The sequence below is a fragment of the Triplophysa dalaica genome, chromosome 25 (assembly GCF_015846415.1).
Source record: "Triplophysa dalaica isolate WHDGS20190420 chromosome 25, ASM1584641v1, whole genome shotgun sequence".
Taxonomy (NCBI): domain Eukaryota; kingdom Metazoa; phylum Chordata; class Actinopteri; order Cypriniformes; family Nemacheilidae; genus Triplophysa; species Triplophysa dalaica.
In genome coordinates this window covers 15,105,589-15,131,803 of record NC_079566.1, presented here as the reverse complement: position 1 = coordinate 15,131,803, position 26,215 = coordinate 15,105,589, and the positions used below count along the sequence as shown (strand labels likewise).

Below are 26,215 nucleotides of genomic sequence, written 5' to 3'. Positions count from 1 at the left end.
ATGTGGGAAACCAAACAGCTCTGGGGCACCATCGCCTATAGTGTTTCCTACTGTTAATGATGCTCCAGAACTGAAAATAGCTAACAAATATTTTTAATCTTTAATAAGAAATGTATTCAAGGTTTGGAACAACTTAAGGGTCGTTCCAAATGATCACAGAATTTTAACCTTTGGGTGAACTATCCGTTTAAAGCACATTTTATCTGTATAGCCCATTAACGCACAGAATGACGTTTTATTGTAACGTTCACATCCGCGCGTGGTCTAGAAGTGAAAATAAATAAAAGTTTATTAAATAAATATATAAATACACGCATTTAAAGGGCAAACAGAAGTCAAGTGAAATAAGACATAGAAATATAGACGCTGAACGTTTCTTGCATGTGCATGTACTTATATAATATACGTTTAGATCATAATTATGCTTATTATTATCATGGTTATTGAAATATGACGTGAGTAGAACAAATATATATTGTATATAAAATTAAATGTTTGGAAGAATGCAGGAAAGCCAACATTGGTGGGGGGTTCAGGAGAGAAGTCCTTAAAGGGATAGTTTACCCAGATTGTAGACGAGAGTGTGTCTTTATAGACGGTCCCTAATGACGGTGTTGGGCTCATGTGTTGTCAGGTGACGTCATCTTGCTGCTGGCTAACTTGAGTCTTAACTTAAGATGTTAAATTGAGGATATTCACAACTAGTATCCCACAAAAGCGTATTTTTACTGTTAGAAGCTTCTTCACATGACTCCATTCTCAGAGTTTTGGGAGTATAAGCTTATTTACAGTGAATAACCATTTAGTCTTGACAAACAAGTTTAACGTGGAAGGGGTAATAAGACTACAAAAGGACCCTCACATCTTAATTTAAGCCCAAATAATGATTTATGATTTATATAGATTTTGGATTTTTATTTCCAAATATGTGTTAAAGCACTGATGATGAGATTGATATTATTCTAAAACTGGGAAAATAATAAAAAAGTAGTGATACTAAACATTGAATGAAAGCTTATCCTTATAGAAAAACTTACCCACATTTTGTCCGTGTCAATGCACAGATGAATGTCAGTAAAGTATTTAAATATCTTTAAATTCTGTACACCAGTGGTTCTCAAACATTTTTGGCCCTTTTTGTGATTCTTTCAAGCCAAGTCCCCTTTGACCAGACAACAACATTTTACCTTAAAAAGTCAAACAGTTATTATATCTAAATGTATTTTTTATTCATCTTTGTGTAGTCCTAATTTCACATAAAATACTATTATCATAATTTATTGATTTTCATTATGTAATCCTAAATGTCAGTTTCTCTCACGCACCCCCTGAAGTACCCCAGGGGGTGCGCGTACCCCCATTTTGAGAACCACTGCTCCACACAATTCAAAAATGAGGTCTCAAAGTCTGATGGCGCCATCTAGTGGAATAAAAACATACTTTATAATAAACAACCATCTTTAATCGAATAAAGGTTTATATCATATTCAGCTGCAGAGTTTGTGGTCCACACTGTTATCATAATTATGCTCTATAGCATGGTTATTAAAATATGACGTTAGATCAATCAGTTAAAATTTCTTTGTACAGACGGAGACGTAAGCGTCACTTTAGAGACGGTCCCTGTTGACGATGGGCGCTTGTGTGTTGTCATGTGACGTCATTCTGCTAGAGGACAGGCGTTGTTCTCCGCACAAGAGCGTCGAACCGAGTGCTGTCCTTTAGGTCCAAAGCATGAGACAGTGATATCGCATCAGAACGATATTCATCAGGTATCACCATGACGACGCAGCGCTAGCGCTCAGCATCTGGACCAGCAGCAGCAGCATCATCAGCGCGCGCAGGTGCGCGGCATCCGTCGGGAAGGATGGAGTTTAAGCAGCTCGTGGACACCGCGGAGAAATGGTGCTCGGGAAACCCGTTCGACCTGATCTTCGCCGAGGATGTGGACGAGAGACGCCTGGACTTCTACGCTGAGCCCGGTATATCCTTCTACGTGCTCTGCCCGGACAATCTAACCGGGGGAACCGAGAATTTTGTAAGTATGACATAATCTAGTAAAATGTGCTTGGGGGAGGGGGAACTGTTTGTTTGTGTGCGTTTGTGTGTGTGTGTGTTCTAAATCATTTATAATTGAATAATAATATATATATACACTCAACACTACACTATCATTGTACTGGTGTATCACCATTGCACTTTTATGCTAGGGCTGTTGTTTTTAATCTTAAAGCAGATGATGTCACTGATTCTCAATGTCTGACTGCAGCATTCTACAAGACATGCTCAGACGGATGTTGTGGTGTTCAGGATTTTTTCTTCTTATTGCTGTATCTAGTGTGTAGGCTGTTGCATATGGCCTGGTTGGAGACTCATGGGTCAGTATGCTGTATGTATGTGTATCATCATATCACCGGGAACACTGCACGGTGTCTGTACGAGACTGATGTGGAAACGGCTGTTTATTATGAAGAAGAGCAGATCTGCGCATGTCTGTTTGGCCTTCTGTTTTACAGATGTGAATGAACCACACAAGTGACGCTCCGCCCAGTTAATCCCTGATCGATGTATCCCCACATCACCCCACACATGAGCAGACCGTCTCCCTGAACCAGACCCCCAAAGAGTCACGCGTGAAAATATTCACAGATTCGCTTGTTCCGGCTGCTCAATATCAGGATCGCCGGGAACAGAGATTTTATTTATAGGCACATTTTAATTTATTAGAAAAGTACAGGGGAATCCGAAAGGTCTGAGAAGAACACAAGTGTCTTGTGACATGAAGGAATTGATTTGATTCAAACCTTTGGCAAAGTAAACTTTGTTTTATAAAACGGAGACGACATTGCTAGTAAGTGTGTGTGTGTTTAATGTATTTTATGTAATTGCGCCCACTAACATGTCGTGTAAACGCATTGAGTTTGATTCTCTCATGACACACGTGTCTTGAATAGGTGTGGGAGGAGAGGATTATTTGGAGCATCCGCTGAACGACGGTCCCTCTCGCTGGGATAAATATAACAGGACAAAGAGTCTCTCTGTCCCAGATTCTCTGCTGCGAGCTCGACTTTCACTTTAGAAACTTTGAGTTTTACTACAGATGAAATCCACCCAGAAACATCCCAAAATATCAGCGTCTTTGTTTTTATATCGTTGCTCTCAATATCTGATTGTTATTGTCTGACAGGGTTTGTGCTGATGGAGAGAACACTTTGATTTTGAATCTTAAGATGAACATTTATAGAACATTAAAGTTGCTGTTGGTATGAAGTGTTTTAAGTAATCCTGTGTTTGTGTGTTCAGCACGTGTGGAGTGAGAGTGAAGACTGTCTGCCGTTTCTGCAGCTGGCGCAGGACTACATCTCCTCCTGTGGGAAAAAAACACTGCTGGAGGTGCTCGACAAAGTCTTCAGATCCTTCAGACCTGTATGTTCCCCTCTCTCTCTCTCTCTCTCTCTCTCTCTCACACACACTTAAATTCCCATATTATTACTGTGGTATTTCAAACATGGACCATGATTATTTAGACATGCAGTACACCTTTAAAACGTAACTTTATTCAAGTTTGTTTTGTATGTGCTGGTAAGAAATGACACTTGATTTAAAGTGATTGTTCACCCAAAAAGGACAATTCTGTCACCGTTTACTCGCCCTTTTGTCATATGAAACCCGTACGACTTATTTTCTTCCGCAGAACACAAAAGAAGATATTTTGAAGAAAGTTGGTAACCGAACTGCACTGGACCCCAGTTACTTCTGTTGTACGAAACAAGGCCAATGCAAGTGAATGGGGTCCCGTTAACAACATTCTTCAAACTATCTTCTTTTGTGTTCTGCGGACGGAAGAAAGCCAAACATGTTTGAAATGACAAAAGGGCGATCTATCACCTTAAACTCATATAATCACGATCTTTTAATGGAGATTTACGTACAAGTATGATGAAATACACTTGGCTTGCAGTTGTGTTCGCTCTGTAGATTAAGAGCTTTTGCATAAATAGTAAACTGCAGGTATGCTGTTAAGTTCACTTACAAGTGTTTGAAGTATCAAAACTATCAAATAAGTAATTTCTGAATGTGTTAACTACATTTATCATCTAAAGACAATTTACTTTGAGTATTGAATAAGTAAACTATTAGTATACCTGTAAGTTCACTTGTAGTAGAGTTAATATAGCAGTACGAATGTAAAACATAACACTTAAAGTATACTTAAAAGATATGTATATATTTGTATTAGTGTACTTACTTCATAAAGTATACTTAAAAACATAATTGAACTTTTTATTTTTTTGGGGTACACCAGAAGTAGGACATTCATATCAGAATCTTGAGACCCCATCACAATACTTTATTGTTAATGAAATGATGTGTTCTGTATGATATGATGGAGAAACTCTTGTGCAGCTCCTGGGTCTTCCAGATATCGATGATGACGCGTTCGATCAGTATCATGCTGACGTGGAAGAAGAACCAGAGCCGGACCACCAGCAGATGGGAGTGAGCCAGCAATAATGTCCATCAGAAAGAACACGCTTGGCATTCTCCGTATCAGTTCTCTTCCTAAACACACACACACGCTGTATCAGATCACCCTTTAATATCTGTACACCGGCTCATGAATTAACCCAAAGCATCACGTTACTTTGATCTGTATTACATTTAACATTATTCCAACACCTGATGTGATATCAGGAGGTAGCAGATCAGAATCCATTTTGGGACGGCATATTGCATACTGCATCCTTCCATTAAAAGTGTGTGAGACGTCATTGATATTTGATTTAACATCGTTGTCATATCACATCGGCGTCTTGCACCTTTAATTTGGCGAAAGGCGTCTGGATTCATCCTCTGAGAAGTCAATGTTGCATCATGTTTTATCCCCTTATGTGTTAAAAAAACGTTTGGCACTAATGAAGCAAAAGTTGTTATAGATTCCCATCGCTGGCCATTTTGACCAACGCAATTTGACATGTTGAAAAGTAAAGCGCAATTTCAATGGAGGAATTGTAGAAAACAAGACTTGTTGATTTGATCCGATCTGATGAGTCGTATACGAAACATTTTTTTGAGAAATGCGTTTATATTTTGTTCGGAATATGAAGGTTCATGGAGAAAGTTTTATTTGAAGTCTTCAAATTTAACCTTTCAGGTTCTTGAGTTTTTATTTAACCCCAGCTGTACTTGATGAGATTGTATTATATTTAAATGAATCAATCTACGATATCTGCTATGACAAATAACCAAAAATCGAAGCGCATACAACATTTTTGTAGATTCAATCAAGCAGATGAGAAGATAAAGCTGATTGTGTCGTTGTGTTTTGCGGTGACTGAAAGCTCTCTTTGTCGATCTTTTGTCCTCATTGATTGTATTAATCTACACTAATTTAAGTTGTTACTGTCAGATGAGAGTTTCACTGTAGACAACCATCGTAATATTCATCTGTTGAAAGCGAAGCGCTCTTACAAAAAATAAATGTTTGACTTGATCAAGAACCCTTTTCACAGCATTCGCTTCTTGAGTTGCTTCGTGCTTCTTTGTGGAGATGACATTCTGCGGCTCAGTGATTCCAGTTTCTAGCACACGAATGGTTTTCTAAAGAATTGTAAAATCTTCTTTGTGGATAATGAATAAGATTGTTTTTGACATCAGGCTGAAAGCCCCTTTTCACTTCTAACTTTGCGCATTGCCAGATTCTGAAGGGTCAGTGGCTGTTGTTGAATAATTGTGTAGCCCTGCTGGTGGTCTATGGTCATCTTTGGCATGTGTTAACGATCTAGTTATGGTCATATAACCTGATGAGCTGAAAACATTTTCTGATCATGACATGAGAACAGCTGGAGACACAGATGCTCTTCAGAAGTGTCTTCCTGCACACGCTCGGTGGAAAGTGAAGCGTAGAGAAGAAGTTACATCCGTGTTTTATTGAGATTAAACCTCCTGACCGTCTCGATGTACTTATGTAACTCGGTTATGTAAACCCTGTGCTGGATTTGTGGGTTATTTTGATTTCATTTGTTTTCTTGGTCTTCAGTGATGATAATTCAACACGCACTCTTCGTGAAATTCTACTTCTGCTCAGCCATGTAAGTTTTATGTAGCTAAAATATTTATTTACTTATTTATTTGTCCTTTGTGTATGTAAAACTATTTGTGGACGATACCTTAGTCACCTTTTTATCCAAGAATTAAAAAGAATGTTAAAACCTTTTAAAATGTGGTCATTAAAAATATTGTTCTGGAGTTTAGATAAATATAAACAGCCTGTTGTCTAGAAACATTAAAGATTCAATCTGAAGTCAACATGTTTGGATCAGCATGTACTGTAAACCTCAAATTCAGCGATTAAATATGAACCTTATAACTGCATTGTGTATTGTGTATTTCATGTTTTTATAACTATTCTTTATAACTATTTATTGCATACATTTAAATAAAACGATTGCATATACTGTATATAAATTAAAAATCATAATGATTTTCAAAATTGATTAAACATATCTACTTATAGAAGAAAAGTATATTACATTGACTTCAACAAAAACATGGAAGTTTTATTATCGTGTATAAATCTGAAGGACAAAAGAACAGATTTATATTAAAACATGATTGCTTTTTTTATTGAAGTAAAACAAAATTTAAAGAACAAATTTACATAACAAACTGGCATATCATTTTCATTTTTTTTAAATGTAAGGGCTTACACACAGAATAATAACAAAAAACATATTATTACAAAACATACAGACGTAATATAAATAATAAATAAATAAAATAAACACTTCAATATTTTAATTATCCATATTATGAAATATAAAACATACATAGGGGAATATATCCCAATAAATTATATTTATCAAATAGATCTAATAGGATTCCAGATTTTTTATTCTTTGTTTTTGACAGTTTTTTAGGTATTGTCTTAAATAATTTGTAAATATTACAAACGGGGGGTAGTTTAAGAAACCTACATTTGTGGATAAAATATTGTGCTATTAAAAGCAAATTATTTAGCAAAAAGCAAAAACATGAGTGCTTTGCTCCAGGTAAACTCACCTGTGCGCGTCACTACTGCGCGTCACTGCTGCGCGTCGGTGCTAGTGACGTCACCAGGGTAAATCCCAGTTCTTCCCACACACACCAATAAGATTTCAGTTATATGAGCGTGTGTCGTTGCTGGTTACACAAGCTACTGGAAGCATGTAGGACTGGCGAGTATAAATGTGAGACACAGTACTTTGAGGACCTCCAACTTTTCCTTGCGGGTATTTATACAGCCTGATATAAGGAGGGAATAGAATAGTATAGAATTGGTGTCTGTCCAGACTGATCTGAAGTCATATGGGACTCAAACAGAGCAGTCAAGCCGAGGGGGTCCGGGTCCGGTCTTACTCTGATGCGACCGGCGGACCCGGTCGGGCTGCGGTTCTGCGCTATTACGCGGGCAGCCCGGCGGCACAGTTCGGTGAACGGATCCAGTATCCATCACCCACGTCCCGTTCATTCATCCCGAGCAGCGGCCGGAGAGCTGAGACAGACGGACAGAGAGCTCTGCTGATCGGATCTTTACCTGCGCACCTGTCACCTCACCTGCTGCCCGGTAAGAGCGCGCGCAACAACACGTGACCTACACTGATTTAAAAATGTTCATGGAATATGAGAAAGTCAAACACTTAAAACAACAAGATCATATTAAGGTCCTATTATCTGACTTTTTATCAAGGTAAGAAATATTGACCTGATAGGTTAAGACCTTATTCATGTGACATTTCCTAATCTCACACAATTGTTCACAAACTCATGTGTGCATGTGCATTACAATTGATATTATTTCAGGGCGCAAAGTTACTGTAAGAGTGCTGCACATCTTTATTCAAACTTTATGAATGACGTCAAACAAAGAGTGTTTGTGTGTGCAGATCTCTGTGGTGATTGTTGTTGTTGTGGTTTTGCTATGGAAACTTTACACACAAACGTAGGAAGAAAAGAAAATAAAACGGATATATTCATGAGTTTGAATGAAACATTAGGTCGTGTCTGCCGGACACTGTGCGGTCTGACTGTGTTCTTCAAGGTTTTTGTGACCTTTGATTGGCAATAACCATCAAACAATCCATACGTGTGTTTGGCTGAAGGACATTTGCAGGTTCAAACACGTATGAAATTGAATGTATTCAAGTTTCAATAAGAAATCTGTATGAGTATCTGTCAGAATATACCAGGAAAACATTTCCCCAACAATTGGGAATTTCCACTATGTTGTTTGTGTTCATGTTACGCAGTTCCGGAGGTTCCTGATGAGATTTGAATGCGTCATGTTTGGAATAAGAAACATGTCCGCATGTTTTTGATTTGATTTATAAGAAACAGTCCGACCTGTCAGTGAGAGATACAGTAACTCACAGTATTGTGTGTCTGTTTTGTGTCGCTGTCAATCATCACCAAACATAATGGCCAGAATAATGACGCACTTCTCCTGTGTTCCATTCTTCAACAAACCCATATTTGACTGCAAGTGTTTATCTATAAAAGGCTTCTTTACGCATTCCCTTTCATTTTAAATTGCGATGTTTTACCATAAATATTACACACTCTTCTTGTGTAAAAACGTCTGAAAAGATGAAAAGGACATTGTAGACATTGAAGAGGCTCTCCGTCAATCAGATTTCTTATTGAGTCTTGACTTGGCTGTTGCTTATCAATAGTCACTTCAGTTTATAAGATGTACGTCTTTGACGTGCGATTCAAAATAGGAACAAAAATCTGAAAAATGAAAATTGTTACAAAAACAGAACTGGAATCATGTTGTTCATTCATCCATGTTTCTTCTTTGTGTATATGTAAAACACACCCTGCACAGTGTGTTTGTTTGGATGACAGCGATCTTTGACCTTTAACAATACACAAAACACATCTAACGTTTAACTTCTGGATTTACACTGGCTTCACACAAACACACACACACACACCTGTGTGAGTCTATACTGACAAAACATTAACAGGAGGTGAAAACAGGTCAGCTGTGATAAAATGAGGTGCTTACGTCTAGTATATCCAGACTAACTACAGTTAGTCATTCTGTATAACAGATTGTGTGTGTGTGTCATGAACATTGAGACGCTCTAATCACGCGTGTGCTATTAATCTAAAAGTGATTGACTGATAAATGCATTGGTAGAATGATATAAGATCTGACTTTATTCTAAATGAAACATGTTGTCAAAGTTCGAGCTTTATGTTGATATAAACATGCGGGACAATCACATGTACAGGATTACAACACAGATGTTATTCATCCAGATAAGCGGGAATAACACACTTCAGGGTGAGATAAACTCACACATGAGATTACATTGTGAGACACTCATAACTGATATGAACTGACCTACAGAATTATGAAAAAGAAAGATAAACATGAAGGTGATTTTGTCTGCTCTGTTTGTTTGTTTCAGCAGGATTTCACTGTCCTATGTGCACAAAGTTTGTGTGTTCTGATGAAATAGACGTTCATTTGCTGATGTGTTTCTCCAAACCCAGACTCCATTATAACGGTGAGAAGACATTTGTATGTCGAATGTTTCAACAGTACAGTACATTGCTTTAAAATGAGGGATCGTGTCTTTAGTTGATGAATATTACATTTGTGTCATTACTCCAGCTCATGAACACAATTACTATAATATAAATAACACACATAGTGCATATGACTTCCCTTACAAAAATAAGTGATCTCACAGTACAGTTAGGAAAGTGTAAGTATATTATATTCTTCATGTAGTAAGTGTAGTTATATCAATGCTGACTTTTTCTGCCCGGTTTCAAGGTTTAAAATGAAAGTTTGAGGTGTCTTAACTGAGAATGAATCGCCCCGGACATATCTTAAAACATGTCATTGCCATTGTTTTGTCTCATTATACAAACAGTAATGTTTTAATCTAAGGCATCTTGATAAAAGTGACTTAAATATGATAATTTAACTAAGGCATAGTCCTAGCTTAAGCCTTGTCTGTGAACCAAAATGAATTAACTTGAACATGAGTTAGTTTATAAGGCTGTATGTAAAACTGTGCTTTAATAGACTACTTCATCAAAACAGCAAACACAACTACAACAAGTCAAGTATATGTAAAATACTTCATTATACTTTTCGAGTGTATCTATCTTGCTGAGAAGTGCACAAAAAGTAGACCGGGATAAGGCCTGTAAAGAAGGTCTTCATTTTTAAAGCACTGATATTTGAATGCATTTCCTACAAATATGTAAAAAAAAAATACGTGCAGTGTCACATAGTTTGTAAAAAATTGTCACATGACCACAGGAGTTTACTTCCTGTTTGCACCATAAGAAGAGGCTGATTGCATCAAAGCTTTAAAACAAAAGGCTAGTAAAGTATGTGAACATAAAGATTTTTTGGTCCACATTATCTTTAAGGTGTCTAGTATTAATATATGAATTCACATGTATTCAGTTTTGTTGCGTGTGGTCACAGAATGAGTAAACATGTTGATTGCAACAATAGCGACCGTTGGGATAACAGTGAATTTAAGTATTGTTGGTGAAAGTTGCAATGACAAAATAGTGCATTTAATTAAAATTTCAAATGTTACAAATAAGTTGCAATATTGACATTATTGAACTGGTAGTAAAAATATAACAATTTTATGTTGTTTTATCTTATAAATTAGAATAAATCAACAATTTAAAAAAATACTGATGGTTGTATTTTGTATCTCGAAAGTCCTATCAGTGTCCTATCCTAAGCAGACGCTTTTATCTAAAGTGAGTCACAATAAGAGAGCATTCAATACTATGTCTAAGATGCTAATGTAAATCTATGTTTACACGTGAGACGAGAGTTGAACATATGAAAAGATGAACGACAGAAGACAGGGCTTGTCTATATATGACGTTTTTTCATCTTTCTGTAGAGGATGTATTGTCCCGTGACTGTGGTGAGTGCTCCATATGCCTGGATGACATGCTTCAGGGGGACACGATCGCACGTCTGCCCTGTCTCTGCATCTATCACAAAGGGTACGAGAAACGGTTATTAATACATTCAACAAACACAACACGGCTGTGAAACTCATGTCTTCTTCTTCGATCACAGGTGTATTGATGAATGGTTTGAGGTCAACAGGTTGTGTCCAGAACATCCCACAGATTAACACACAACCTGCGATGGGAAAGGTCAGCAGCTATGCATTACCAGGAGCAATGCAAAAAATAACAAAAACAAGACTGTCTATCCAGAAAAATATACAGAAGATATCTAGTTGAGTTGTGACTGAATGCTGTAAACAATGAACATGTTTCAATGAATATCTAGCGTGCAGTGTGTATCAAGTTAACTGGAAGTCTATGCAAGTGTTTTCATTTGTCTGATTTATTTCTATGCAGGTTATATTTTCATTATAGGGACGCTTCGTCATAAAGATGATCTGCTAATTCCTGCATCAGGATTTGACAAGTTTTGAGTATGAATGTTGACTCCATCATCGTCTGAGATCTGCGTGGATCATCGTACTGTACCCAAACCATGAATGACTTTTTGGCTGCATATAAGGGAATATATTGGATTTTGATCTCAACAACGAAAAGAAAATGAGATATTAGCTTGTTTTCTGTCATTTTAGATTTTTTAAATTCCTCTAGAGCTCAGAATCTCAGAAGTGCTATTCCTTCAAATGCACTGCTATGTATAGAACTATTACATAATAAAGATTTTTTGGTATGCAAACAAACAACAACTGTGCGATAACACATTGATTTCAAAACATTGTATTTTTGTATCTATTGGTTTGTGCCTGCGTGACAAAAGAACTTACCCTCATATCCAAAACAACGTATCCTGTTTTTTACACTTTCTCTGGCCTGTACATACACAACAAGTCTTGGTCTCTAATGATAATGTTGCATCTGCTTTAGATGAGAGGTGTAAATGAAACACAAAACATGCACATACAGAAATATAATAAATGAATACCATACTAGTTATTGAAATTTAAGCTAGTGTTTGGCTCTTACAAAACGCTATTTATTTGTATTTAATGTGTTTATTAAAATGATTAAATCATTTAATTTATTTTATGATTAAGCTCAGACTGATGAATGATTCATAGACACACAAGCATTGAGAGATGCAGATGAATTGTCTCCACGTTAAAAGGTACTCTCATATAAAAACACATTTCTAATTATATTTAGTATGTGAACCAAATCCATCTGAAAGTGTCTTTGGGGATGCTTTTAATCCTGAATTAATTTTATGAAATAGATTGAATTTGACAGTCAAAGGATATTTTTATGGACATTTGTGCTCATTATAAATGAAACACACAGTCATTTGTTGTTATAAAGATCACAGTCCTGCAATGCACAAAGAAGAAATTTGGTTGTTTCAAACCTGTATACATTTCTTTGTTCTGTTAAACACAAAGTACTACTATATTTGTAAGAATGGTAGCAATTTTCAGTTCTGTGACATCATCCACTACGATAGATGGAAAAAAATATTGTATCTTGTTTTTGTTCGGTTAAAGGCAAAATGAAAGTGTTTAAGACGTCTTTATATGACATCTTTTGAATGTCCAGTGTTGACGTACTCAGGACATCTGTACAAAGGTAAAATGTGGTCCAATCAATGCAGACATATTTTCTAGGTCTTAGAATGTAAAACGCAGACTCATTATACACGCTATTAACATAGCTTCTGTGCCACACAAATCAGGGTGTCCGTGGGTTCTTTAAAAGGATTTAAAGTTAATAAATTAAGAGAAACTTATGGTCCTTAAAAAAAAAAAATCATGCAAATTGTTGCAGAATAAGGAGCTGGAAGCATGGCTGAGGGCCGTCTCTGGAAATAACCTTTAGGCGTACTGCTCTGTGTGTCTGAAGGGGATTAGCATAGCCTCGTTTCTAATAAACCTTGCATTGGGTTAGTCACTCAATTCATTCTCTTTTGCTTCGTTCCCACCCTTCTGAATTATGTTATTATCACAAACTAAGACTTTTTAGTTGTGCTATCTTGAAATCGGTATATAAATGTAAGTTAAAGTGTCGCCAATGTAACTGATTAAAACTTGAAGTGGCGATGAGGTCTTAAAATTAATGGAAAGAGTCTTAAAAGTATTACATTTAGATCCATGATTCCTGTATGTACCCTGTAAATAGTCTCATGCTGCATTCAATTATTTACTTTATCATTTTTACAAAATATGAACATTTTTATAATGTTCCTCCTAGTGTCCATATGAAGCTGTTGTTGGTATTTAGCACAAAAATGTTGAAAATTAAGCTTTAATTAGTCTGTCAGATTTGGACCAAATGAAAAGCTTTTATCACTGAAAAGACGTCCGTCTAAATTTGGTTGAAAAGTGAAACACTGTCAATCTTTATCAGCCCATTTCAACAATCTGAATTGAACCTTATTTCAACCATGTTGTATATTCATTATAGGATCATATTCATGTTCAGAACAACCTGTTCTAGCTCAGGTCTCAATGATCCAGTTGTTAGTAGTCAGAGCTTAATCGGTCTTTCAGGACATGTTAGTAACTAATAAGATAATCTGTGAATTGCGAATTGATTTGTATTTGTTTCTGTTTATTGAATCACACCTCTATGCATAGGTAATAAAAGAAAGACGTCTTTTCGACCAGGTTTTGTTGGGATTGGTCAGCCAGATGAGTGTGGAGCTGGTCAAACAAACAGAACAAGTTTTAATCCAATTAAACAGGATTTTTCAGTAGAGACTAACCACAGCATCATGTCAGAAAACCTTGAGAGTAAAAAAATGTGTTTTTGATCTCTGCAGGCTGATACAATGCGTTTTCACGCACAAAGATTGCGCTACTCTGGCTTCAGGTCTGACCTCTGACCCCTTATAGAAGTAGATACGTACAGGAGCAAATAAGAAATTGTGGAGTGAAACCGGTCTCAGCTGGACTGGAGAATCCCAACTGTAAACTGGAGAGACTGTGGTACCAAAAAATCTCTCTTTGAGACTGACATGATCTGGATGTACAAAAAATGAAAAAATAAATGAACATATTTCTTGATCTCTGCAGGATGAGGGATTGTCAGGTCACAAATGAAAGTTGTTCTGGACTGGCAGCAGCACTGAAATCAAACCAATCACACCTGAAGAAACTGGATCTGTCTGGGAATAAACTAGGAGATTTGGGAGAACAAAAGCTTGCTGATATAAAAATGGATCCACATTATAAACTAGAGATGCTGTTGTGAGTAGTGATCATTTAAAATCACGTTGATTTCAATTGCTCGATTGAAATGTTTTTTTAAATGATTATTTTCAGAGAGCAGAGCTTGTTTTGAAGTTGTTTAAATGTTTGTGTTTTAGTGCTTGCAGGACTTAGGTTTTCAATAGATCATCCTACACCTGATGGGGTCTTTGGAAGCTGTCGTGTTCAGTTGATGGCTGATGTCAACAGATTCACCCAATACTGATCACACATCGCATTATAATTCAACACACTTGCTAAAGGCAACGATGGAACCATTCAATCTTTTATTTAAATATTTAAAAAGGTTTAATATTAAAACACAGCGTGCTTTCTCAGATCTGCAGAGACTGTGAACTATGACCAGGTAAACAATCTTAATTTGGAAATTTCGGTCAATCCATTTCACGACTGTGTATTTCAAACTCATTCATAGTTACAAGAAGCAGCAAGCAAATAAAATGCTGTTTCTTGGTTATGTTTCATACTTGAAAAGTATTGATTTAAAAAAAAAATTAGATCTGAACCTTTATCATATTTCAATAGTAAGGTAAATATAAAGTAAAATGATGAGTAACAATGAAAAACGGAGGAGAGTATTTTTGTGACGTGCTTCCCATTCAGTCAAGTGGAATAATGTAGAACAAGGAATGTGTGTCTCTTCTGTTTAATCCATATCTCAAAACATTAAAAAATACATGTTTTTTATTTAAGGAATTACTGAAGTGGGTCGCTGCTTTGCCACAATGCAAATTGTGATAAAAAAAGATTTAAATATGAGCTGAAGTTCGAAATGAACAAATGATGAATTGTGCTTTAACCCAAATGTGGTGCTCAGTTTGTTGCTTTTTGTTTTTAACAATGTTAGAAAAGAAACAGACGTGGTGTTCTCAAACTTTAATGTTGACTGTTTTTGATGAAGAATTGCCTGAAAGTAAAAAGGTTGAAATTTTGTGGTTGAATTTCATTGAACAGACACGCAGAAAGATCTTATAAAACTATAGATTCAATTTTGCAGTCTTGGTGATGAAAGTTAGTTAGACGTGTTTGTCTCAAACGGCCCATAAACCTTCTTTAAGCCCCGTTAATTCTGTCAAGAGATGTGTGTGTGTATTCATAGTAAATTGGGTTAAGATCAGTTGCAGGTCATTTCTCCATGCTGGTGATCTGATCCAGTACTGAAGTGCCGCTGTAGTCGTTTGTCTTCTGAGCCAGAAGCTTCTGTATGTAGTTTTGAGGCAGGCTGTTCTGTTGAGCCCCCAAACACACGACCTACACACAAAATGAGACGAGAAAAATTAACTCTGGACTCTTCACCACTGTTGCCAAACCATACGGTTGTAAGCGAGCACCAGAACACTGTGTGAACACGGTATATTAACAACCAAATAAGTGACCCGTTAATGTGCCGATTCAAAGGTTATGTTTTGGTCTAAAGGTGGATGGTAAATTGGACCTTTTTGTACTGTGGTGAAGGTAGACATGGCCTAAAATTGTTCATCTTATACGTCCGGCAGAGAATCGGCCCCTCGTCTGTTTCCACCATCACATGTGAAGGGCTGTACATGCCCTCATGCACCTGTTCCTGTCTGAAACACATGTATAATACATGCCTGAAATTTGTTTGTTCTTCCACAAACAAAGCCATAAAGTCATGGTGATCTCACTTGTCTAAAGTGGACAGGTTTTCATTGTCTAACCGCCACACGACCCCCCACACCTCCTCTCCATCACTCTCTTCTATTGTGGCCACTCCACCGTGCCAGGTGCAGTTTGTGGTGTCCCCCCAAAGCCCGAAATTCAGTCTGTAGTCCTGCAGACATACTTGACAATGATGGAACTGTGGTGTACATCCAGTACAATTCATGTACCATGGCATTTACATTCTAGTGCAATGTACTTGAATATCCAAGGACAATAACGTAGTGCCAGTGTGCCATGCCGTTGTTTACAGTAATTTATAAAGCTTTTTTTTTATAATTAAAGGGGTCATTTGACACGCTAAAACAAATATTATGGTTCGTTTTAGATGTAATGCAATGTTTTTACACGATTTAAGGTTAAAAAAACGCTGTATTTTCTACATACCGTGCATGTTATTATCTCCTCTTTGCCCCGCCTCTCTGAAACGCGCAGATTTTTAATAAAACTCTTCGATCTCAGAGCCATTGAGAGAGTTTTAGCAATGGAAGTGCAAAACGCTGGAGCGTCACGTGATTCGTGGAGCCTTCAGATGGTTCCAGGAAGTTATGTTTTCTCTCTAAATGCTTTAATACTGTCATTTTTTTATTCATTAAATGGCTTTCGTCTTTGAATGGATTAGAAGTTTACCTCAGTTGGTGTATTTGTTGTATCTCCATGCGTTACTATTAACTTCTTGGAACTATTGAGACTGTGAAAAAACTGTTCAATGGCTCTGATCGATCTGAAAAGCGATGTGTGCTATGATTAACCAGTACGTAGTGATTGGTCGAATACTGCAAGCGTGCGACGGAAATGTAACGTCTCTCACCATATTTGGAAAATCAGGTATGAAACACCAAAAAACCCGTGTGATATGACCCCTTTATGGAAACTTAAAGCATTTATAAAAGGTACTTTTGCTTTCTTTACCTTGATTTTTCCGATGCAGTGAAACACAGCTGACGGGTTGTTTAGCTGGAGTCTCTCTTTCAGTAAATTACTGCCGTAGGCATAATACATGAAAAAGCCCGTGGGCGACATTTGTAACTACTCTCTATCTTAATGCTTTAAACGCGAATGTCAAATAATGTTATGCAGCGTTAACAAACAACCCCACATGGATTTAATATCGATAGAATGCTCCATTACTGACTGACAGACATCGTGTGACGTCACATCGGCCAACGAATGACCATGGTTAAGAAATGACGCTGCAGCATTAAACAAAGCAATTGGTGCAAAATCGTTCTAATCTGATGAAAATAAATTTAACATCAAACCGTAAAAAAACAATTCGCTCGAATGAATCGAGTCTATACAAGAGTTGTTCAATCTGAAAAGGAGAGCCGACTAGCAGGTGTCCCGAAATTTCATCCTAACGTTACCCGTCAAATTCTCCAAAAAGTCATGCGGACATTAATGTTACGTCATTTTTTTGCCCTATAAAATCACCCTCCCCGAAAACGTTGACAACAGTTAATTGCTATTTTTAATTATTGTAATGTTAGGATTTAGCTTATGTCATTTATTGTAATTTAACATTTCTTCTAGCCACAACACACGCGACTACTTCCGGTTTGCGTCTTTAATTTCAAAACAAAAGACCCACAAACTGTAACGCGCTATAAACGGCTGGCAAATTTAAAGTATTGCCATTAATGGGGAACATCAATTAACGTTTGCATTCATCCAGATAAATTGTTACGTCATTACTCTTTGTTGAAACATTATTTCCTCAGAAGTTCATTTTCAATTATTGGACATGATTATTTTTACCAATGATAAAATATTTAGATTAATGAAGCCAATAACATTTATAAACAGTTTCCCCAAACCTTTATGGATAATCCAAGGCTCACAACTTTTTGGTTGTATTTGTTCTCCATTACACAAAGGAACTCAGGCATTACGTTGCAAAAACACCTCTTTAAAGTTAAATGTTCTTGGTTCTCACCGATGGCTAACTTCAAACAAGAAATACCCTTAGTATCTGTTTTAAATCTTGAAACAATACAACTCAAGGAAGTAAAGTATCCTAATTTTTCTAAGGTCTGGGGTCTCTTCCTCCAACATTTGCATGCCAATAGAATTTAATAATTGTGACAAATCTGGTGTTCTTTGTATGATTCGAACTAGTTTTTCAATTTCATCTAGGCATGTTTTATATTTGTAATCTCGTCTGGTTTTGCTTTTGTTTGAAAATAAACAAATAAAAATATTCCAAAAAAAGAAATACCATTTAGCACAAAACAGGACATCCGAATTGGCAATTTATTGTAAGAAATCTAGAAAATTACCATATACATCTGCAGAAACAGCTCTGCCTTTTATGACTGGTACAAACGGTTCAGCATTTCCAAACATAACAGACAAACGATTTTCAAAAGAACATTTTTAATGTACAAAATGAATGTAAATCAGAATCAAAAAATATTCGCAGAGGATGAAGTGAACAAAAAAATGCTGTACAAAAAGCAAAAATGTCCAGTGGCTTGAGATTTATCTCCTCGGCCCACCCCGGCCACGACCTCTTCCTCTGCCCCGTCCCCGTCCTCTTCCTCTGCCACGAGCAGCCACTGCAAGGAAGAGAAAAACATTCATCAGTGATTGAAATTATCCTGATTAAAAAGCACAAACGAAGAAGTTGCAAACTAATAAAATCCTAAAACACATGGGGCCATTGAGCATTTAGATAAATTTCTCAAAAGAGTGTCAACATCTACTGAGCCCGAGAGAAGACATATTGGGTCAAATCAACCTAAACAAGTTAGTCATGTCACTACAACACTCACCAGCCTCTCTCTTCTTTGACTTGACTTTGGGTTCGATATCAACCAGCAGCGTGTCCAGTGGAAGACTGTCTGGCAGGATAAAATAGCGGATGTTGTTGCCACGGATACTGAGCGACTCCAGCTGGGTGGGTTCTCTGTTTTTTAGGGTCATCTTCACAGCTTTGAGGTGAGTATTCATACTGACATCCACACCTGTTGATTATATCATTTAAAGACATGCATATAAAGTCCCCAAAGTAGTCAGTACATATTGAACTTCTTACTTACAGACTGGTGTAATACATGTGACAGGTTTTACGAAGTAACTGTAAAGTTGAAATAACGTCTAAACTCAACTTTAAAATGCATTGAAATAGACAGATGGTAAGAAATGAATCACCTGTAATCGTGCCGTGAACCTGTGTGCCATTCTTCAGTTCAATAGTCACTGTTTCGTGGCTCAGTTTCATCAAAAACCTGCAAAATCACAATGAAAACAATTCACGTAAACAACATCAAATTCTGCCATAAATTTAATTTTAACGCAATATGATCGAAACTGAACAAAGCTCTCAGTTGGAATCTCATCTGTAGTTGGTTAACTGAAAGCGTTTGTTTGGACGATCAATGTCTGTTGTTGCAATAGTTCGTTTTCAGGCCTATAGTATAAACACTAATGTCAAAATTTCAAATTTTGATAAACTAACGCATGCGTTGCAATTGAAATTCATAACTTATATAAACAACAACTTAAAAAAATATGAAGGAAAGTTAAACATTAATAGTCGTCTGCTTTCTCATTCATTTATTCCCGCCTGCTGCAGCTAACAGCTAACAAACGGCCACATAGAATCTAACCTCATCCATCAAAATCTATAACATCTTTTATCGTGTAATGTGACCACGTGAATTGAATAATATCAGTAAAATGTTTTACCTGACGAGTTTCATGCTGGCGGTGGATTCTAGAGTTAAATCCTCCACCAAAAAGAGAAAAAATTGTAGCGCGAAACGACAAATAAGCGTCGGAGGCTACTGGATCAGTGCAGAGATTCACTTCCGGCGCGTAACCGGAAGCATAACCGTCCTTCACTAAGCGGGGGTTGCCGCTGCACAATAAAAACACCAGTACAAATTGTGATTTTTTTGTGAAATGAAAACAATATATATTAAAGATCTGCCATGTTTAAATGGTATTGTCTTTATATTTTATATATTAAATTGAGTTTATACATGAAACATTTCATAGAAACATGTCAAAGCCCTTTCTTCTAGTTTTAAGAATTTGTGCAGATAAACTCCTATGTGCAGTAGTAACACAGATAGAGACCAGAAAAAAATAAAAAATATTGGGAAAAAAATATCACAATGAAACCAGAAGAAATGGTGGTCGAGCACAATCTTTGACAAAAACAAATATAAAATTATAAATTATTATATAAAACACACATTTATACTGTGTATTTATTTAGGATATTATGCTTTACATTACACAGTTGTACGCAGTTTAAACTTTAATTCATAATATACTGCGATATCTAATCGGGGAAGGTGAATTGTTGTCAATCTGGCATCCCTACAGGAGGAAGTGAAATGCGGAAGACGCTCATTGAAACATCACGCCTCAAGTGAATCGATGAGAAATTGAAGAAATTGAACACACGCGCTTCATTATGAGGATTTATTTGTGATTTTACACTAAATATCTGAAGACGACGGATTGAAAGGCGCTTGAAATATGAAAACAACACACCGGATATGTTATAATGATGCCGCCGAGTGGATATAACGTGACGTGTGTGTATTGGAAGTGATTGACAGCTCATCACAGATCCTGCGGTTCAGCTCTGATCTCTGTATCAGCATGTTCACGTTGAGTATTGTCTCGTGTTTTCATTGAAGCTGTGAACTGTCATTAATGCTGTTAAAAAAATGTTTCCTAAGACCTCGTTTACGAGTCTGATAGTGGGGGTCTTCCTCCTGTATGTACTGCACACATGTTGGGTCATGTTTGGGATAGTTTACACGAAACCCTGCGACCATCCGAAGGGTGACGGCTGTATTTCACCTTACCTGGCTGGAAACCCTCGACTGCAGGTAAAACTCTCATGTTTTGCTTTAGATAGATCAGACGGTGGTGTGCTTTATACATGATGTGGTTATGGTTGATTCATATATTTAGGTTGGATCTATGCTTTAGTATTTACTATTGTGAACCGTAAAATAATTCCTAGTTCATCAACCTTACTATAGTAATTATGAATGTTCACTATAGTTAATTCTACAGAATATTATAGTGTACATTAACATTAAAGTTAGACCTTATATGACTGTGCTTTAACCACGAGCATTTCTTTCATCAGCTAAGCATCTACACAGCGTTGAAACCGAACGCTGACGGTGGACACAGTCTGATCCACAGAGAAGAAGATTTTGATGTTAATAACAGGTTTGAGAGGTTAGTAAATGTGTCTTTGCCCAAGAAGACACGGAAGAACGGGACGCTGTACGCCATGGTGTTCCTGCACCAGGCGGGGATGAACCCGTGGCAGGATCCGCACCAGGTGCATTTAGTCACACAGCTGACCACATACATGCTGCCCAAACCTCCAGAGATCAGTCTGATCACGGGGCAGGAAGAACCGCAGGTTAGGATCACCCAGCGTGGTATTTTACAGTGCGGTGTGTGACGGTCTAGTGATGGTCTGCTTTTAATCCCATTGTTATCCAGAATCCAGAGCAGCAAAAACCAGGTGCCCACTCGGAGCCGGACCGCCCCGTTTCTCACTGGCGTTCTCGTCTGACCCTGAACGTCGTGTCTGAGAACTTTCTTTTCGACCGAGAGGCTCTGCCTGGAGACGTGCATCGCTACATGAGAGTGTGAGTTTTGATTCATTCCACCTGCTTTGACTTTTGTGGATGTGTTCCGAGCGTTAATTCAGTGTGGTTTACTTGTGTCTTTCAGATACCAGAGCGGGAAAAAGATGATTTACCTGCCGCTGCTGTTTGTGGATGAACTCAGCAACAGAGTGAAGGATTTAACGGTAAGACGTCTGTGTGTAGTTTCAAAACTGCAGCTGGTTAGTTTTACATCTGCTCATATGAACTCTAGACTGATTTGTACTTTCAACATTTGATTGATCATATCACAACAATTAAAGTGCAGTGTGCAGAAAAAAAGGAATTAAACAATGTTAAAACTATTTTAAAAAAGTACCTAAAAATACACGTATGCACACATGACCTGAAATCTTGATGTTAAAATGGTGTTTCATTTGAAACAGGAGATCAACAGCAGTATGTCTGAACTACCTCTGATCATCTCATATGATTCCATCGCTCTTGGGAAACTGCGTTTCTGGATTCACATGCAGGACGCCGTTTACTCACTGCAGCAGTTCGGTAAGAATCAGCTTTTGACTCGCAGGGAGAGTTTAATAAATGCTTTGGGTTCATTTTTGTTGAATCTCATGAACGTTATTTAAAAATGTGTCCAGGTCACCTTCCCAAAAACAGAAAAGAGTTATCAGACTCAATAAGATGAGGACTGATACTTTTTTGCAATTTGACATTATTTTATTATTTAAAAATTAAGCACATTTTCCACAATTCTTACTTTAGTGTAAAGAAGGATTTATTATTGTATTTATACATGTTGCTTTTTTTATATTTTCTGATTTTAAATAAAAACGTGATGTAATTAATAAGAACCACCATTGAGAATATGAGAATTTCAAAATAACTCATTACACACACGTGTTACAGTAATATGAATTTGGGAAGTAAAATTGTGCTTAGTTGAAAATAATGTAAAAATGCAACATCAAAAAACTCCTTATGACATGAACACTGGGATGGCAGACTGTTTTCATGAGATTCGTCATTTAAAGAATGTTTTCCGATTAGAAAATGAAAGTTACAGGAATCTTTTTTTTTTGCAACTTTAGGCTTCACTGAGAAAGATGCTGATGAAATCAAGGGAATATTTGTGGACACAAATCTATACTTTCTTGCTCTCACCTTTTTTGTGGCAGCTTTCCATGTAAGTGTGTGTTTAAATCAGGACATGTGATGTTATGCGGTGAATGAGGCACTGAAAACGTTTTCTTTCCAGCTTCTGTTTGACTTTCTGGCCTTCAAGAACGACATCAGTTTCTGGAAGCACAAGAAGAGTATGGTTGGCATGTCCAGTAAAGCAGGTTAGTGTGATGAACCAAGAGGACAGACGATCATTTACATGCCTGACAGTACATGCAAAAAATTCTGGTGACTGCGACACAGAGTTTGTGTTGATATGCATCTTGTGAAATGAATACACGTGGTGTGTTTCTCTGTGTGTGTCAGTGTTGTGGAGATGTTTCAGCACTATTGTCATCTTCCTCTATCTGCTGGACGAGCAAACCAGTCTGCTGGTTCTGGTCCCGGCTGGAATTGGTTCTTTGATTGAGGTACAGCACACACAACACTCCTATTCATGTCGGTTTTGCTTCAATAATGATGGGCTGCACGATCATTTTTCACCTCGATATTGTAATTGCGATTACTACAGTAGTTTAATAGATTTTACTTTGAAGATAGATTTGAAATGTTTTATAACTTACTGTGACGCAGCTCCGTGCCATATTTGTTCTATAAACATCCGAAACGAATGAATTTAATGTAAATAACTATTTTAATTATTTACATTTAGTAATTTAGCAGACGCTTTTATCCAAAGCAACTATGGAAGTTATGTTGTCAATTAAAAATCAAAACGAATTGCTGAAGGACACGTCAACGTATTAATTCTCTGATTCGCCTCCGGTGCCCAAACACTTCACAGAAATTGATGATTATGTAATTGTTTTACCCTGTAACTGTAATCCCGATTCGTTTATCGATTTCATTGTGCAGCCCTACTGGTGAAAACATCATTTCTTTTCTCTTGTTGTTGTAGGTGTGGAAGGTGAAAAAGGCTTTTAAAGTACATGTCATATGGAGAGGCTTTACTCCTACAGTCCTGGTAAACTGTTTCTTTCTTCAATGCTGTTTACCTACCAGTGGTTGAAGATGATTGTTCTTTAACTGTGATTTGTCGCCTATTATTTCTTCAGTTTGGGAAATCGGATGAGTATGAGAAGAGAACGGAGGAATATGACACACTAGTGAGTTTCGCTTTCATTCACAATCCATTCTTTTGACGTATCTTAATATCACCGTTACTATGCTTTGATAAACTGTGCTTTTCACCATCAACCAGGCGATGAAGTATCTATCATATGTGCTGTATCCTCTCTGTCTTGGTGGGGCCGGATACGCCCTGGTGTTTGTGAAATATAAAAGGTATGCTGTCACTTTAAAGACGACATCATACTGAATATAATCAAAGCCTAGAGTCTATATCGAGAGGTCTTGGATTGAATGTTAACATGTCAATCTCTTTCTCTCTTTGAATAGTTGGTACTCTTGGCTTATTAACAGTTTAGTCAATGGTGAGTCCCATTAAGAACTTGTTTATTCTTGAAGGTCTCTTCTTTAATGATGAACAAAACCTTTTATTGTTAATCCTCGTTTTTATTTGAACAGGAGTGTACGCCTTTGGATTCCTCTTCATGTTGCCACAACTCTTTGTAAATTACAAGGTTTGTTTAGATTTGTGCAGTTTCAACAGAAAATCTGGCCTCCAATGGTTTTTAATGGGTTGATTTGTTTTTACAGATGAAGTCTGTGGCTCATCTACCCTGGAAAGCTTTTATGTACAAGGTAAGAGCACAATAAATCTGCTATGACATCTCTGTGGGCCAATCGTAAAACACTTTTTATTAATGGTCTGAATTAGCAGATAGGAAGCAAATATTATTTTTACTACATTCTTTAAAGCTGCTTGTCCTCTGTAGGATTGTAGAAGCCTTTTTTTATTGAGAAAGTAACCGATCTTCAATTAAACACTTCTGTTATATTATATGCAAAAGTTGTAGTTATTCTGGTGTATAAAGAATGATTTTGATTCTTTATATGATTTCACTTGATGCATCTACAGTCATTTATAACTCGGTGTGGCTGTTGTTTTAATAAATGTAAAAAAAGCGTAAATGCATAATTTCAGTAATAAAAGTTATTTTTGACTTCTGCTGCTGGGCATAATGTTTGCATGTATGTTTAGTCTGTATATCTGAAGGCTTTCCCGTCTCTCGACAGGCTTTTAATACGTTCATCGATGACATCTTTGCTTTCATCATCACCATGCCAACGTCACATCGATTGGCCTGTTTCAGGGATGACTTGGTGTTTCTCGTTTACCTCTATCAAAGATGGTGAGGAACCTCTCTTTACATCATGTTATTGTAGAAGAAATCTTTACATAGATATGAAATTGACATGAGATGTTGATATTTTCCAGGCTGTATCCGGTGGACAAAACCAGAGTAAATGAATACGGATTGTCTTACGATGAAAAAGAGAAAGAAAAATCTCATCGAGATTAACATCATCACAACAGAGCGGCACAACGTTATCACTGAACCGCATTCCAAAACACGGCAGAGATGGACAATACCATGTTTGTCAAGGGAACAGTTTTATTTAGATCGACCTCTCTATTGATCAACGTTCATGATGTATGTGTGCTCTGAAGTGACCGATGTTTTGCGTTCGACGTGCCTGAGACACATACGGACGGTCCAGCGCTGTGTAAGCGGATACTGTATGATTTGATGTGTTATAGGATAAGAAAGGAAATTTATGAGAAGCTTAGTTTTATTTTACGAAATGTATTTGGATGGGACTGTTATTTCTTTCTCAAATAGTATTTGGAAATAAAGACCATATCACAAGGGTGCCAAAAGACCACTGTTTAAGATTTATGATCTTAATTTGAATAACATGACTGATGTTTGTGTGTTCAGAGAGACTGATGCGTTATGTTTGTTTTTGTGTTCCTTATTCCATCAAAAGTGTTTCTGTGATTTTACAGCATAATTACGGACACTTTATTAAACAGTTTATGATATCTATCTGTCGATCTGTTATTTTGGGTTTGATTCTCTTATAGTGTATCTATACGTGCATTTTAATATATTGCTGCTTTCATTCTAAAAGCCTTGTATCTCCATATTATTATTAGTCACCCTTTATGTATGCCTCTGGGTTTTGCAAATATCTGAAAAAAAAGGATTAAAAGTGCGTTTCAGCTTTGACAACATAGTATTTAATCATTTAAAAGGAAAGTGTTTTTACATTATCTGAAAAACAGCAAATATGGATAGCCAAGGTTTTGGAAGAACAGTGACGATAAATAATATCTATCCATCATATCTATCACTTATATTACGGAGCCTGTGGCAGCTACGTCAGGCTAAATCTATATGTACATTTGTTTTTATTAACAATATTATTCTCTATTATAGTATTTATTGTGTGTATATATATGAAGAGTTTGGTTCCAAAATGAGAACCAATTAATGTGCAATCCAATTAATATCACTCAAACTGCAGTTGGTTTGTTTTGATTCAAGCCATAATAACCAACACAAT

General features: G+C 36.8%; 5 protein-coding genes across 6 annotated transcripts; 3 read left to right on the top strand and 2 right to left on the bottom strand.

Moving 5' to 3' along the window:
• Positions 1-1,664: 1,664 nt before the first annotated feature.
• Positions 1,665-6,375, top strand: mturn (maturin, neural progenitor differentiation regulator homolog (Xenopus)). Its single transcript, XM_056740800.1, has 3 exons — positions 1,665-2,038; positions 3,304-3,426; positions 4,408-6,375. Exons 1-3 carry the CDS (start codon positions 1,868-1,870, stop codon positions 4,513-4,515), a joined length of 402 nt encoding a protein of 133 aa, XP_056596778.1. The 5' UTR covers positions 1,665-1,867; the 3' UTR covers positions 4,516-6,375.
• An 806-nt stretch (positions 6,376-7,181) lies between these two features.
• Positions 7,182-12,006, top strand: znrf2a (zinc and ring finger 2a). Of its 2 annotated transcripts, none has more exons than XM_056741439.1 (5): positions 7,182-7,606; positions 9,462-9,557; positions 10,935-11,040; positions 11,117-11,196; positions 11,407-12,006. In XM_056741439.1, the coding sequence occupies exons 1-4, from the start codon at positions 7,348-7,350 to the stop codon at positions 11,172-11,174; spliced, it is 519 nt and encodes a 172-aa protein (XP_056597417.1). In that variant the 5' UTR covers positions 7,182-7,347; the 3' UTR covers positions 11,175-11,196; positions 11,407-12,006. The 2 variants fall into 2 exon arrangements, with proteins under 2 accessions (XP_056597417.1, XP_056597416.1); XM_056741438.1 differs by having other exon boundaries at positions 9,459-9,557; positions 11,407-12,002.
• A 2,930-nt stretch (positions 12,007-14,936) lies between these two features.
• ggcta (gamma-glutamylcyclotransferase a) lies at positions 14,937-17,502 on the bottom strand. The gene is made up of 4 exons (XM_056740836.1): positions 16,863-17,502; positions 15,917-16,062; positions 15,706-15,838; positions 14,937-15,521 (listed from the first exon to the last, which is right to left on the bottom strand). Exons 1-4 carry the CDS (start codon positions 16,971-16,973, stop codon positions 15,396-15,398), a joined length of 516 nt encoding a protein of 171 aa, XP_056596814.1. The 5' UTR covers positions 16,974-17,502; the 3' UTR covers positions 14,937-15,395.
• A 687-nt stretch (positions 17,503-18,189) lies between these two features.
• snrpd1 (small nuclear ribonucleoprotein D1 polypeptide) lies at positions 18,190-19,778 on the bottom strand. Its single transcript, XM_056740837.1, has 4 exons — positions 19,641-19,778; positions 19,104-19,180; positions 18,725-18,916; positions 18,190-18,508 (listed from the first exon to the last, which is right to left on the bottom strand). Exons 1-4 carry the CDS (start codon positions 19,652-19,654, stop codon positions 18,432-18,434), a joined length of 360 nt encoding a protein of 119 aa, XP_056596815.1. The 5' UTR covers positions 19,655-19,778; the 3' UTR covers positions 18,190-18,431.
• Positions 19,779-20,278: 500 nt separating this feature from the next.
• On the top strand, positions 20,279-25,691 carry clptm1l (CLPTM1 like). Its single transcript, XM_056740835.1, has 16 exons — positions 20,279-20,800; positions 21,067-21,351; positions 21,435-21,583; positions 21,669-21,747; positions 21,988-22,105; positions 22,651-22,745; positions 22,818-22,902; positions 23,048-23,151; positions 23,640-23,705; positions 23,797-23,847; positions 23,943-24,025; positions 24,140-24,174; positions 24,269-24,324; positions 24,401-24,445; positions 24,881-24,996; positions 25,083-25,691. Exons 1-16 carry the CDS (start codon positions 20,636-20,638, stop codon positions 25,165-25,167), a joined length of 1,617 nt encoding a protein of 538 aa, XP_056596813.1. The 5' UTR covers positions 20,279-20,635; the 3' UTR covers positions 25,168-25,691.
• The last annotated feature ends 524 nt before the right edge of the window (positions 25,692-26,215 follow it).